Here is a 15417-nt window from a genome sequence, read left to right as displayed (position 1 = left end):
ACAGCATTGAAGAAAGTGGCCGGGAAGAGATTGAAATGGTATGGTCATCTATTGCGGAGAGAGAGAGAGAGAGAGAGAGAGGAAATGTGGTGAGGCAAGTGATGGAGATGGGACTGCCAGGAAGAAGGAGAAGAGGAAGGTCTAAGACCAGATGGGAAGATGCGGAGAGATTAAAACACAGCAGGGTTGAAAAAGGATTGAGTGACTGACAGGAGGAGATGGAGAACGGTGATCAACCAGCGTTGTGGCCGTCGACCCCTAGTAACGTGGGAAAAGCCAAAAGAAGGTTAAAATAGAAGAAGAATGGAGAAACTGGAGACAAGTAGTTCGGATCTGAAATGCATTGCCTAAGAGTGTGGTGGAGGCAGATTCAATCATGGCTTTCAAAAGGGGCTGGGATAAACCCCTGAAAGGCAAAAAATTGCAGGGTCAGATGGAGAGGGGGAAGCGGAACGAGCAAAATTGCTCTTGTAGAGAGCCAGCATGAGCTCAATGGGCTGAATGGCCTCTTTCTATGTTGTAAATATTATATGATTCTATTCAAATAGCATAAAAGGAGGTTTTTCTCTGAATTAGTGTCTGACTTAGAAGTACTGGATGCTGACACTGGCATGGAGACTCTTCACCATGATCAGTTCAAAAATACTCAACACAAAGCAAGATTTGAACAAAAACAAATAATGCTGGAAAAACTCAGCAGGTCTGTGCAGAGAAAGACAAAGTTAACATTTCGAGTCCGTATGACTCTTCTTCAGAGCCTTCAGAAACATTAACCCTGTCTTCCTCTCTGTGGAGACTGTCGGACCAGCTGAGTTTTCCCAGCATTTTTTGTTTTTGTTTCAGATTTCCAGCATCTGCAGTATTTTGCTTTTAACAAAGCAAGATTTGCCTGTGTGTATTTATTCAATTTGTTTTGTGCCTTGCACCTTAAATAGAATAATCATCCAACAGGTTAAAAATCTTACATCTCCACAGCTCATGCCAACCTATTTCGTTTTGCAAATTTCAACATTTATAACAGAGCCTATGCAATTTGTCCTGATGTAATTACTCTCCCACTCGTGGTGGCACTGTAGCACCTCTACTGGGGGAGAATGGAATTACAGCATAATAAGTTTATATAGGGAATGCCCATCGTGAATGAGGACAGAGGTAAATGTAATGGAAATGTGAAAACCTGGATAGAATTTAAGACTTTAAAACAGGGGTTACATTTTATCAGGATACCCTCGTTCAATTATACATTGTCAAATCTCCTTTCACTTTGTAAACCAGTTTCCTTGGCCAAACCCTTTTCACCTATAAACCAATCCCCCTTTTCTGCGAAACCATTCCCTTCACCTATAAACCATGTGGATTATCCCTCCCCATTATGGCAGGTGCTAAAACGTATGCTCAAAATTCCATTTCAGACCATAAGACAAATGGAGGGGTGCTTGAAATTGCAAGGGCAGAAAGATCTCTAAAAAGTAATATCCAGAAAAGAAAACGTCGGTATTTCAGCCACTTGATCAGAGCTGAAAAGCTACAGAGGCCTCCTCTAGACGACAAAGTGGAGGGCAGTAGAAAGAGGTGTTAGGACCAGGTCAATTGGAGTAAACTGACTCACACCTCTCCTAGTCCCACTCCTGGACGGGTTATAACAAGAGCTTGAATTTAAAAAGGTGATATTGCCAATTCAATATATAGACTTAGACATGTGTAGGTCAGTGTAAGAAATAAGCCAGCCAGGTTCCTTAAGTTAACAAGTGAAGAGTTAGTGTTATTGCTAAAACTCACTCAAGCAAAAATGCAGAAATTATTAACGAAAGGTTTAAAATATACAAATATGTCCAGCTACCCACTAATACAAAAACACCAGGCACACAACCCCCTCCACACCCCCACCCCCACAAACACATGAAAAAAAGAAGCAAAACCCTGCAGAGTATCTGATCTTAAAACTTGGCCAAGTAAAAATGAAAGTCAGAAAAAAAATATTCACAGCTTGTTTACAGCTTGAGGGTCACTTTCACTAACAGTAGCTGCTGACACTTAGGTTTGTCACTGGAGTAGTCGTTCTGCAGTCATAACTGATTGATTCTCTTTTCTCTTGGAGGGACTGTTGATTCGGAATACCTCCTCTGAGAATGCTCAGTTTGCAGCAATTAGGTCTTCTGGTGGGTTTCCAACATCTCAGATTTGGTGAGACAGTTTTCAGAGAAAGAGAGAGGGGGTAAGGCTGATGTCCCTGCCGCAGTCTCTCTCTGACTGTTAGTTCAAACCAGTGTATTTTACACCCTGGAGCTGGGTCACATGACCTCTCTTTTGAGCCTCAATCTGGGCTTATCTTAGCCACTATCTCTGAGAGCTCCACAGACTCTGTGTGTCCATAAAGCAGCTTGTGCCCATCGCAAATGCAACACAGAAGCTGTTGTAGGCCAGGGTCCTTTGTTTAGCAAAAAGTTTCCTATTCAAAAAGTTCAATACATATATCTGCCCAGCCAACAATATTGTAAAGTAATTTCCTATATATACACATCTTTGTAACAGAGGATGTTACAGAACGGTTGCAAGTGAACTACAGCGCATGTCTGAGGATGGCGTAAGACAGACGAGAGTGACATGCAATGGCAGCAGGTCTCATGGTAGGAGTAGCTACAAGGAGTAGCAGGGCAGATAAATGAGGTTCCACTCTCCCATGTGAAATCCAGGACCAACCAGTTTAAAAATTAGTAACCCTTTTATGTTTCTATTCTTCGAGGCAAGTGAACAAATAAGAATAGATACCATACACACAGTTACACTGAACTTGTTTATCATTTGTGGTTCCTTTTGAAAAATTCTCTCAGCAGAATTCTTAAAAGCATTCCATCATATTCCATGTAAACAATGGTACAAAGCAGCTGCTACTTACAGACGTTAATTATGTCACAGTTTTCAATACGAAGTAAAAACTAAAGACACACAGTTGGACACAATACAGTCAAGTAGAAAATCACATAGAATAGATTCATGGAATTTGAGAGCACAGCAAAGCAAATATACGGGGAGGTAGAATTCTCAGGTCACAGATGGGAAAGAGCTGAGTCATTCTCAATGCACTCGACTGCATAAGTGAGGTTTTAACTCATGTAAAAACCTAATTACACACACACAGTTAAAATTGGGCCCTATATGTGTTTTCAGATTCCAGGAACCCAGAAGGGTCTAAGGTAGCACGGATCAAACTTGTCAACAAAAGAATAACAGCATTACTATAGCTGAGTTTAATATTTATAGAAGAGAGTTAAGCCTAAAACCATGTCCCATGTGAAACCTGATACCATTCTGACCCAGATTCATTCATTCTGCCAAAGAAGTAACTGGATTTTCTGTAGTTAGAAAGATCAATAAGACCACTGTAACAAACAAGAAACAAAGCTGCCACTATCTATCGAACTCTTCCAGTATCTCACCTGGAATTTCACCTCATATGTGCAGGTGTTTAAATTCAGAGTCAGTCAATTTCTGAAGCCAGTTTCAAGGGTACACATTAAGCCAAGGGAAATATCTGGTTTGCCTCTCTAATTTCTTCTGATCAAATAACCTTGTTATAAATAAAAGGCCTTACTCCTGAAGTAAAATTAATTTGCATGTCTCAAATGTGTGATTAATTATAGCTGTTGCCCCAGCATCCTCTGAAATTGGCAGCACCACTGCCCTGCTTAGATACATCACTAATTAAAACAATCTCAGCTCAATAAATAAAAAGATTTGCATTTCTATAGCACCTTTCAAAATCACAGGACATTCCAACATGCTTCACAGTCATTGGAGTGTAGTCACTCTAGTAATGCAGCAGCCAATTTGCACACAGCAAGCTCCCACAAACAGCAACATGGTAATAACCAGAAAATCTAACTGAGGGATAAATATTTGGCAGGACATCAGGCATAACTCTTTTCTCTTCCTTGAGATAGTGTCCTGATATATTTTACATCCACCAGGGCAGGTGAAGCCTCTGCTTAACATTACACCTGAAAGATGGTACCTCCAACACCGCAGCACTCCCTCTGTACTGCACTGGAGTGTCGGCCTAGATTTTTTGTGCTGAAGTCCTGGAGTGGGGCTTAAACTTTTGGACTCAGGGACAAGAGTGCTACCAACTCAGTCACAGCTGATACATGATAAGTAGAAGGAAGCACAAAAATGAGAATTGAGGGGGGTAAGATTAATAATAGCAAAGTAATAGGACCTGCCAGCACCTTCTTCTTGACCATCAGCACCTCAATGAAGCTATTCTCAACTGAAGATGATATCAGTAAATATTTTGAGGTTGAAGCTCTCCAAATAAAGGAGGAAATTAGGGAAATATATCTAGAAACACAGACGTCCTTGAAATCAATATCACGCAAATAGTAGCCTGTGGAAGTGTGATGATGCCTGAGGATTAGAAAGTAACCAACACGACGTCAGTGGTAAAAAGGGTCCTATAAGTAACAGAAGGCGTCCAAGCAGAGGGGATGATAGAAATGGTAAGGAATCAGTATGGATTTATAAGAAGGAAGTCTTGCATAACTAATTTACTGGAGTATTCCAAGGAAACAAGGTTTTACTGAATGTAGAAATTTATTGGATGGATATACCGTTTAGATTTTAGCAAGTATTTAATACTATGCAACAGTGCACTTGGTTGTCAAGGTGGGAAGGCACTGAATAGGAAAGAAGTCTCTGAAATCACACAGTGCAGAAGAGGCCCTTCGGCCCATCAAGTCTGCACCGACAAGTGAGAAACACCTGACCTACCTACCCAATCCCGTTTACCAGCACTTGGCCAATAGCCTTGAATGTTATGACGTGCCAAGTGCTCACCCAGGTACTTTTTAAAGGATGTGAGGCAACCCAGCTCCACCACCCTCCCAGGCAGCGCATTCCAGACCGTCACCACCCTCTGGGTAAAAAAGTTTTTCCTCACATCCCCACTAAACCTCCTGCCCCTCATCTTGAGCTTATGTCCCCTCGTGACTGACTCTTCAACTAAGGGGAACAGCTGCTCCCTATCCACCCTGCCCATGCCCCTCATAATCCTGTACACCTCAATCAGGTCGCCCCCTCAAGTCTTCTCTGCTCCAACGAAAACGACCCAAGTCTATCCAACCTCTCTTCGTAATAGATTAGAGATTGGCAAAACCAAAGAAAGCAAAGGATGTCTGTCAATGCAGTTACGTCTGCATAGCAGGGACCACCAACAGATTCCACAGTGTTCAGTACAAAAACAGAATTACCTGGAAAAACTCAGCAGGTCTGGCAGCATCGGCGGAGAAGAAAAGAGTTGACGTTTCGAGTCCTCATGACCCTTCGACAGAAGGGTCATGAGGACTCGAAACGTCAACTCTTTTCTTCTCCGCCGATGCTGCCAGACCTGCTGAGTTTTTCCAGGTAATTCTGTTTTTGTTTTGGATTTCCAGCATCCGCAGTTTTTTTGTTTTGTTCACAGTGTTCAGTGTTGTATGCAGTTTAATCAGTGATTTGCAGCTGGGGTCAGAAACAAGTTTGCAGACAACACCAAATTAGGGGTGATTTCAAATGGCAGCACAAGTGGCACAGTAAATAGTACCGATGTGGATAGGTTAGAAAGGTGGATTGTAGAGTACCAAACCATACTTAAAGTGGACAAATGCAAGGTAATAAGACTAGTGATGTAGAATGCAGAGTGAGAAGGCTCCAAAGCACAGGACATAACACAGGAGGGGTACGTACACTTACAGCTGGATAGCTTATTGAAACCAGCAGTGCACTATGTGACGACAATAAATGAATCTCTTAATCAGAGTTTAAGATGAAAATGAATCCCCACGAGGTACTGGTATGGCCATGCTTAGAGTGTTTGCTGTTATAATACAACACAGAAGGGAGCATAGACAAGAGAAACCAACTAGCTTATAGCATTTGATCTAAGAGGAATGATGGAAGAGTTTGTGAGTGTTTATTCTGAAGCGAAGGCTCAGGGAGATATTGTTCACATACCGAAGTATCAAAACACCCAGAGAATATCACAATTTAATACCAGTAATACATCGGAGGTTGCCACAAACCATGGAAACAGGGTGGAATTCAGAAGAGGGAAGTTGCGTGAACATCTGATATAAACAATTATGCAGAGGATGGTGAACACATGGAGTGAATCTTTTAGGGAGTGAGTGGAGGAAGATTTATGGGAAATATCTGTATGGATATTCGAGGGAGGGACATTAGCTTTTGGTACTGAATGGTACTTCTTTATTTATGTATGTGCTGCACAACCCAAATGGTAGGAGGCAGTTTAACCTAACCTGCCAAGGATTGGGGATCAAAGGGATCAGATTGGCCAGCCATTTTACATCCTCTCAGTGCCACTCAACTCTCTAAAGTGAGACCTAAACACACAACGTGGTTGACTCTTAACTGCCCTCTGAAATAGCCTAGTAAGCCACTCAGCTAAGGACAATTAGGGATAGGCAATAAATGCTGGCCTTGCCAATGGCACCTACATCCCATGAATGATTTTAAAAAACCCTTCTGATTTAGAGGAAAGAGCACCACTAACACAGCTGAGGGGTAAATGTTTGCCAGGATACTGAATGAGATGAATGCTGTACATCTTCAAACTGTACAATAGAAACTTTATCAACCTGAGCAGGGAGACAAAGCCTCATTTGAGCATCTCATGAAAAAGAAAATGCACCTCCAACAATGCTTCACTCGTCCGACAAGGCAGTGGAGTGTCAGCCTAGATGCTGTACTGAGATCTTGAAGTGCAGATTGACCCCACGTGTTAGTAATGGCGCCACATTGAATTTTAAATTCTAAGGCAGTTTGTTAATTTATGCATTGAAATATGGTTAAAGCTTGTAATGAAATAATCAGGTTTTGTGTGACATTACAATATTCCCTTGGGCAGTCTTCTAAATAAATGACAATCCCTGTTATTTCTCAATATATGTTGCAGGGTCAACTGCTGGCAGCAGTTTAATTAATAAATCATGTCCCCACTTGAATATAGCAGAGACTCATGACATGGAATTGAAAAAGTTAAAAACTGTGGCCTTTGGTAGAGTAGCTGGAAAATTAAATCTTAGCCTCTGACTCCCACTATAACAAGCTTAATGAACAATTTAATTTGCTGCATGATTTTTGTTTAATCTTTAGTAGGCAGCATGGAAATTTGGATGTATGTAGGAGGTGGACAGAACAGTGTCCTTTTGGGGTGTACTATCCATATGCAAAATGCAGAATTTTGCATAAGTGTCTTTGTCTGCATTGACTTCTGGAGAAGTGTTTATGTCAGAACATTTTTCAAAGATAACTTTAAGTAAAAATCCTGCTTCCAGCCACAATGCCTCAATATATAATGATGCTACTTTATAACAACAGTCAAAAAATTGCAATATCTAACAAATAAATATAAATGATCACAAATGCAGTTTGTATTTTCTTGAAGGCAACTCCCTGAATTTATACTTTTTAAAGACTCCATCTCGATATCTTTCATGGACAGGAATGCTTTCAAACAGCAAATTATACTGCTCTTTAGTTTTGACTTCAATCTTGCAAACAACTGAATTCTTTCTTCCAGCAACAATACTTAAACAATTCCCCACTTTTAATTGTTTAAGTCTAACAATAGGGTTTCAGGAAAGATGGAAGTTATTGAGGTTCCTTTCTTGATAGCTGTAAGGCATCCATTATTCACAGACAGAGAATAAGGTACATTGATTTTCACACCTGGGAGACACTAGCTGATAACAGGGGGGAAATGCCCATCAGGACAATCAGTGGCTATAGTGATTTGACAACAGCTTTTTAAAATTATTCTTTTACAGAATGTGGGTTTCACTGGGTAGGCCAGCATTTATTGCTCATCCCCAACTGCCTTTGAGAAGGTGATGGTGAGCTACTTTCTTGAACCGCTGCAATCCATCTGGTGTAGGTGCACCGATAGTGCTGTTAGAGACAGAGTTCCAGGATTTTGACCCAGCAACAGTGAAGGAACGGTGATATATTTCCAAGGCAGGATGGTGAGTGGCTTGGAGGGGAACTTCTAGCTGGTGGTGTTCCCATGTGTCTGCTGCCCTTGTCCTTCTAGATGGTAGTGGTCATAGATTTGGAAGGTGCTGTCTAAGGAGCCTTGGTGAGTTCCTGCAGTGCATCTTGTAGATGGTACACACTGCTGCTGCTGTGCATCAGTGGTGCAGGAAGTGAATGTTTGTGATGTGGTGCCAATCAAACGAGCTGCTTTGTGCTGGATGGTGTCAAGCTTCTTGGGTGTTCTGGGAGCTGAACTCATCCAGGCAAGTGGGGAGTATTCCATCATACTCCTGACTTGTGCCATATAGATGGTGGGCAGGCTTTGGGGAGTCAGGAGGTGAGTTAGTCGCCACAGAATTCCTAGCCTCTGACCTGGTCTTGTAGACACGTTCTTTAATTATTTATATATTTATTTAATTCATGGGATGTGGGCTTCTTTGGCTGGGTCAGCATTTATTGCTTATCCCTAGGTGCCCTTGAGAAGGTGGTGGTAAGCTGCCTTCTTGAACCTCTGCAGCCCATGTGGAGTAGGTACACCCAAGGTGCTGTTAGAGAGGGAGTTCCAGGATTTTGACCAAGAGACAGTGAAGGAACGGCGATATATTTCCAAGTCAGGATGGTGGGTGGCTTGGAGGGGAATTTGCAGGTGGTGATGTTCCCATGTATCTGCTGCCCTTGCCCTTCTAGTTGGTAGTGGTCATGGGTTTGGAAGGTGCTAGCAAAGGAGCCTTGGTGAATTTATATGGCTCGTCCAGTTCTGTTTCTTGTCAATGGTAAACCCAGGATATTGACAGTGGGAGATTCAGTGATGTTAATGCCATTGAATGATACGGGGTGATGGTTAGATTGTCTCTTGTTGGAGATGGTCATTGCCTGGCAATTGTGTGACATGGATGTTACTTGCCACTTGTCAGTCCAAACCAGGATATTGCCCAGGTCTTGCTGCATTTGGACATGGACTGCTTGTGCCAAAATGGAAAACAACATCCCACAAAGACACTTGATATCAACTTCATGTGTGGCACTTGTTGAAGAACCTCTCACAGATTGGTCTCTTCAGCCATCAGCAAAAGAGCACCATATAAAGCTACCCTCATCCCCAAAGGATTTGATTTGCTGCATGCCTAACATTTTACACAGATATTGACGATGAGGTTTTCAGGTTAGATTCCCTGTCTCTGCTGAATCAGCCAGTGGAGCCGGTGGGTGCCTGAGCACTCCAGGTCCTGCAGGTGGGAGGGTTTGGGAAATCAGTTAATGTCTCTACAGGTAACGACTACCCAGTGCTTCCTTGTGAAAAGTGCATGCTTATGAATTTTGGGTGAGCGGAGGACAAGCTGTGGCCAGTGATGCATCTGCAAGAGCCTATGTACACTCTATCCAGCTCAGAAAAGAAAACTGACCACATAGACAATGAGCTGGAAAGTAGCCAGTATCCTGGGAACTGTCTGCTAGCAAGAGGTGGTGCATTTATAGGGTAGAGAAAATCAAAAGAAAAGAAAAAAAATTATATTTAATTTATGCAAATATAATCTCAAGAGACATTCCACTGAGCAATCAGCCTAAACCATCGTCCCAATTATCAAATCAGCTTGTTTGGGCGGAATCACTCTTAAAAACATAATTATGGGTTTTGCCAGAAACAATGTTAAGGGATTAAGCTTGCAAGTTAGCTAGGGAAATATTTGTTTGTTTTTTTAAAAAAAACATAAGATTTTATTTTTTTAAAAAGTGAAAAAAAATGCAGATTTTCTCAGATATTAAAATACAGGGAAGTCTTTTTTTGTGCCTAACTTATCTGGGATTCCCTCAGGAGGAGGAGTGCGACTCAGTTTTCCAAGACCATGTACTCCTTATCCGTCTCTCTCTCTCTCTGTGATGATGACCCTTTGCCCACGGTACCTGGTGAGTGAGCTCCTTGACAGGAGGCAGCCTCTCTGACGCAGAAGTGTTGGGCACTTAGAAACTCGGGTGACATTTTCAAACTCAAAGCCTATGAGGGCAAAACAAGATGAAGTGTGTGGTGTGGTGGTGGTGGTGATGGGGGTGGGGGGGGGGGGGGGTGCTGAACTACAATGTGCTCCACACTTTCATTCTACATTTCGAGATACAATAGCGGCGCCCATCTGAAGTCACCTTGCTCCACATCGCCCATTCTGATGACAACTTCAGAAATTCAGCTGAAGAATGGCACTTCTTTCAAAACCTCCAGACAACTTTGTAACTAAAAGAACTGTTGGCAGGACAATTCAGAAAGAAAATTAAAGCTAAAGCTGCTCGTTTATATTATTTCCTCAAGTCTCGGGTGTCACACTTAAAGAACACAATCGGCTAAGTCATTTATTAAGACGACCCACTTCAGATCACCTTGTTCCTTTCTGGTGGGGGGAACAGACATGAAACATACAACTCAAGTTTGGCGGATACAGTTACTTTTCCTGTGCTTGTTCACTGCGGTCGGCCCGGTACAACAGACGGTGTCGTAACCTTAGAAAAACTGCTACACCTCCTTGTTGCAATCAACATTTAGACACAGCAGCTTCATTTCCAACCGCCCACCCCACCCCGTTAACAGGACTCGCTTCAGGCGGCCAGTTCTGTATTTCCCCCGCCCGCCGTGTGTGTTGGGGGGGGCTGTCAGATCAAGATCATCTTTGCTCATCCTCCTAAACCCACATTTACACCAAGACCAACATCAACCGCGGAACATGCGGTGAGACCCACGAGATAATGTTAAAACAAAAAGGGAATACGATCCCCGCGCAAGTTAAACAAAATTAAACCCAAGTACAACTCGAGCTCGGGGTGGGGTTGCAATTGCTACGTTTTCCTGGGAAGGTCATTCGAATCGCAGTGACCGTAGCGCAATAGGCAAAACTTTCTGTGCCCCCCCCCCCCAAAAAAAAAGAGAATAATCACAATTTCCTGAAGGCGGTGAGGCGCAACTCACAATTGTCAGTGTTTCCCGTTTAACCCAGAGTTACGCGTGAGTTTAACGCTGGAAGCTGGGGATTTAAACACGTTTTCATTCGCTGCATACAGGAGGCGGACAGCGAGGGTTTGGAGGGGGGAGGAGAAGGCCAAAAAAAAAACCACATTTGTCACAAATACTCTCTCCAATGCGTTGCTGTTGGAATGACCGCGATGAAAGTAGCCAGTCTGCTGAGCAGAGCTGCTAATTCTGCAGCTCTCTCTCTCTCTCTCTGTTTCTGCAGCTCTGTGTGTGTGTGTGTGTGTGTTTCTGCAGCTCTGTGTGTGTTTCTGCAGCTGTGTGTGTGTGTGTGTTTCTGCAGCTCTCTCTGTGTGTGTGTGTGTGTGTCTGTGTGCTAATTCTGCAGCTCTGTGTGTGTCTGTGTGTGTGTTTCTGCAGCGTTCTCTCTCTGTCTGTCTCTGTGTGTGTGTGTGTGTGTGTGTGAGTGCGGTACTTACGTGCCCAGGATCTCTTTGAATTCGAAGATCTTCTTAATGTCGTCCGCTTGCTTTTTCCAGGAGAGTCTGCTTTCTTCATTCTCCCGAGCCATTGCAGCCCTCCCCACCGCCGGTCCCTCCCCACGGCCGCCCCCCCCCCCCCCCTCCTCCAAAAAAAAAACTAAAAAAATTGAATCAGAAATAGGAAGTCTTGTTTTTCCACCTCCTTTGATGCTTTTCTCTCTCTCTCTCTCTTTTGCACAGACACACTTCCTGGTGTCCGTAAACCGGGCAGGGATGTCACTGGGAAGCCTCCTGATTGTATTTGTCTCTTTATTTGTTCTTTCTCTCCCAGTCGCCGCCCACCCCCCCCCCCCACCCCCACCCAACCCCCACCTCTACCCACCCACCACCACCACCACCTCCACCACCTCTCTCTTCAACTCGAGAGGGTTTCGAGATTCTGAAGGATGTGCGCCCGCCTCAACACCCGGCTGCAAAACTGGGAGGGGAGGAGGGTGAAACGAGGGTGGAGGTGGTGGTGGTGGTGGTGGAGGAGGAGAGAGGGGAGGGTGAGAATGTGTCTCGGTGCAGCAGCAGCAGCAGCAGCAGCAGCTCCGCGGGTTAACAAAAAAAAAAGCTACATCCCGGAGCGTGGGGAGACTGCGGCAGCCGGAGGGCGGTGGGATGGGGCTGGTCCTGGGGGTTGAGCAGAGGTGAATTCTCCGCTCTGACAGCGCACCCCTGACTGACTGACTGACTGACTGGACGCTAATTCGCATTGCGCCAAAGCATTGGGAATCCACCGACCGCACCAGGTCGCTCCATTGCAACATGGATGTGAGGGCTGGGGAGGTAATAAAAGACCTCTCCCTTCCCCATCCACAACCGCAACTACATTGCGCCGGGTGTCACTGGACCCCACACTCGCTCGCCTGTAACCTGCTCACAGGCTTCCCCTGACTCCCCTGAACGGTGCTGCTTCAGACGGGGACTTAAATCAAAAACTCGTACTCAAGTTCAAATGTATTGCCATTGTTTCTGTTTTATTTTGTCCAGTGACCCGAGGTCAACAAGAACTTTTATTTTTATTTTGAACTTCCCGAAGCGATCCATCTCTGTTCACCACTAACCACCCCCCACACGCCCCTGTTTCCGCCCTTTCGTGATGAATATCTCTCCCCACCAACCCCCCACCCCTCCCATCCCCTTTACTGGGTTCAATGCTTTGAATGACCTGACCTTTGAAAACCACAACATAACAGGCGGAAGAGCCAGACTAAAAATTGCATTCAGCCTAGGCTATGAGGCAAGGTTTATTTGCCTAAGCACACTTGCGCTGGAGAGCGAAACCTGCAGAAGGACATGATCGAGCTCCTTAAAAACAAAGGGAATATTGATTTAAGCAAGCCATTTGACTTGGACAATGATCCCCGCAGCAGCAACTTGTACAGCAACCCCTAACACCACAAAACACCCCCAAGCCTTCACGGGAACTTGGTCAAAGAACTTGGTCCCAAGAAGTAGGTTTTAAGGAGCATCTTAAAGACTGGATTGAAAGGTAGAGGGACGAGAGAGGTTTGGGGAGAGGGTTCCGTAGCTTAAAGGCCTAGGCAGGTTAAATATGGAGCAATTCAAGTTGGGAAATGCTCAAGAGATCAGGATTAGAGGGATGCACATCTCTGAGAGGGCAGAAGGAGATTATAGAGATTGGGAAGAATGAAGCCAATGAGAGATTCGAAAATAATGATGAGAATTTTAAAATGGAGGCGTTGCTTAACCTGGAGTCAGGGTAGGTCAGTGAGCACAGGGGCAATATGTGAATGAATTTGGTGTTGCAGAGTTTTGGATACCTTCAAGTTTACAGAGGGTAGAACATGGGAGACTGGTCAGAGCCATGAGCAGATGACTGCATGTCTCTTACTGGCTTTTGGTCTTAGCCTAATCGTTAACGGGGAGAGCAGAACTGAAGGTTAAATCTTTCGTGTAGAAATATTAAGGCAACGTTTTCTGTTTGTATATCTCCTAGTGATCAATTACCAAGTGGTCTAAGAGCACATTGCTGTCTGGTTTCCATTGCAGGAAACATTGTTAGGAGAGGGAGCATAAAAATAGTAGTTTTGTTCAGATTGAATCACATATTTTACAAAGACAGGACCTTATAACCATACTTCTGAAATGTGTTCATTGTTTTGTTATATGCTTTCGAGCATTCCTAAACATCAGAACTATTTTCAATAGCACTGATTCACTGCTTTTACAGAAAAATGGACAGAGATTTTTGAAATACCGATCCCTAGAACAGTGCATAACATTGGAATCTGATTTTTTTTCAGTTATTGGCCTTGATTATCTAATACAAACATCAGATGATATGAGTAAGGAAACAACATTCAGCCCAGTCAATTCATCCTGCCAAAAGCTGAAAGCTGATTAGACATGAGGCTTCAAAGAAAACTGCCAGCATAACAATGTCTTCTCCATGTGGTTTCACACCACCTACCTAAAGTTAACTCAGGAAACTTCATTGTAGTAGAAGACTAAATGGTGTAGCTGCTGAATGTGTGATATAAATTCATTATATTGAAATTTCCTTAGATTATAATCATGTCTTCTCTTATACTAGCCTAATACAAAGACCTTTGTCACATCTGTTATGCTAATAATCCCCCTTTACCCCCACCCCCTCAATCGAATAGATGTAACCTCCTGGATCCATTTTGCAGTCTCTGAGCATAAAATGGTGCAAAGGATTCCATTCAGAAATAATATGAATTGAGTCCAAAGTTATTTTGTAAGTTGTCACCCTGCCAGTAATGCTCACATCCCTTCAAATAATTACATTTAAAAAAAGACCATTCTCAGGCCATAAGCTTCCGGGTTCAAGCCCCCCTCCAGAGACTTGAGCAGAAAAAATCTAGGCTGACAGTCCAGTGCAGTACAGAGAGAGTGCTGCACAGTCCCATCTTTTGGATGAGGCATTAAATCACAGCCATGTCTGCTCTCTCAGGTGGATGTAAAGGATCCCAAGGAAGTATTTCAAAGAAGAGCAGGAAAGTTACCTGGATGTCCTGAATAATATTTATCGCTCAATCAACATCACAAAAAAAAACTTCATATGTGGTTATTATCTTATTACAGTTTGTGGGAGATGGTGTGGCAATTATTTTTTATTCATTCACGGGATGTGGGCTTCACTGGCTGGGCCAGCATTTATTGCCCATCCCTAGTTGCCCTTGAGAAGGTGGTAGTGAGCTGCCTTCTTAAACAGCTGCAGTCCATGTGGTACAGGTGCACTCACAGTGTTGTTAAAGGAGGAATTTCTAGGATTTTAACCCAGTGACAGTGAAGGAACGGTGATATAGTTCCAGGTCAGGATGGTGAGTGACTTGGAGGGCAACTTCCTGGTGGTGTTCCCATCTATCTGCTGCCCTTGTCCTTCTAGATGGTAGTGGTCATGGGTTTGGACAGTGCTGTCTAAGGAGACTTGGTGAGTTCCTTTGTTTCACCTTGCAGGTGGTACACACTGCTGCTATTGTACGTCGGTGATGGAGAAAGTGAATGTTTGTGGATGTGGTGCCAATCAAATGGGCTGCTTTGTCCTGGACGGTGTCAAGCTTCTTGAGTATTGTGGGAGCTGCACTCATCCAGGCAAGTGGGGAGTATTCCATCACACTCCTGACTTGTGCCTTATTGATGGTGGACAGGGTTTGGAGAGTCAGGAGGTGAGTTACTAGTCGCAGGATTCCTAGCCTCTGACTTGCTCTTGTAGCCACAGTATTTATATGGCTAGTACAGTTCCGTTTCTGGTCAATGGTAACCCCCAGGATGTTGATAGTGGAGGATTCAGTGATGGTAATGCCATTGAACATCAAGGGTGATGGTTAGATTCTCTCTTGTTGGGGATGGTCATTGCCTGACACTTGTGCAGCACAAATGTTACTTGCCACTTGTGAACCCAAGCCTGGATATTGTCCAGGT

At 43.7% G+C, this 15417-nt stretch overlaps 1 protein-coding gene across 1 annotated transcript in view; it reads right to left on the bottom strand.

The window, feature by feature from the left end:
- camk1da (calcium/calmodulin-dependent protein kinase 1Da) overlaps window positions 1-11549 on the bottom strand; it is a 426293-nt gene extending 414744 nt beyond the window's left edge. Inside the window, exon 1 of the mRNA XM_041203439.1 lies at window positions 11458-11549. Within this exon, the coding sequence (XP_041059373.1) occupies window positions 11458-11549 (92 nt within the window). The remainder of the gene's footprint in view (window positions 1-11457) is intronic.
- Between the last annotated feature and the right edge of the window lie 3868 nt (window positions 11550-15417).

The sequence above is a fragment of the Carcharodon carcharias genome, chromosome 13 (genome assembly GCF_017639515.1).
Source record: "Carcharodon carcharias isolate sCarCar2 chromosome 13, sCarCar2.pri, whole genome shotgun sequence".
Lineage (NCBI taxonomy): Eukaryota > Metazoa > Chordata > Chondrichthyes > Lamniformes > Lamnidae > Carcharodon > Carcharodon carcharias.
Note: the sequence above shows the minus strand (reverse complement) of the source record. Positions and strands in the feature narration are given on the sequence as shown.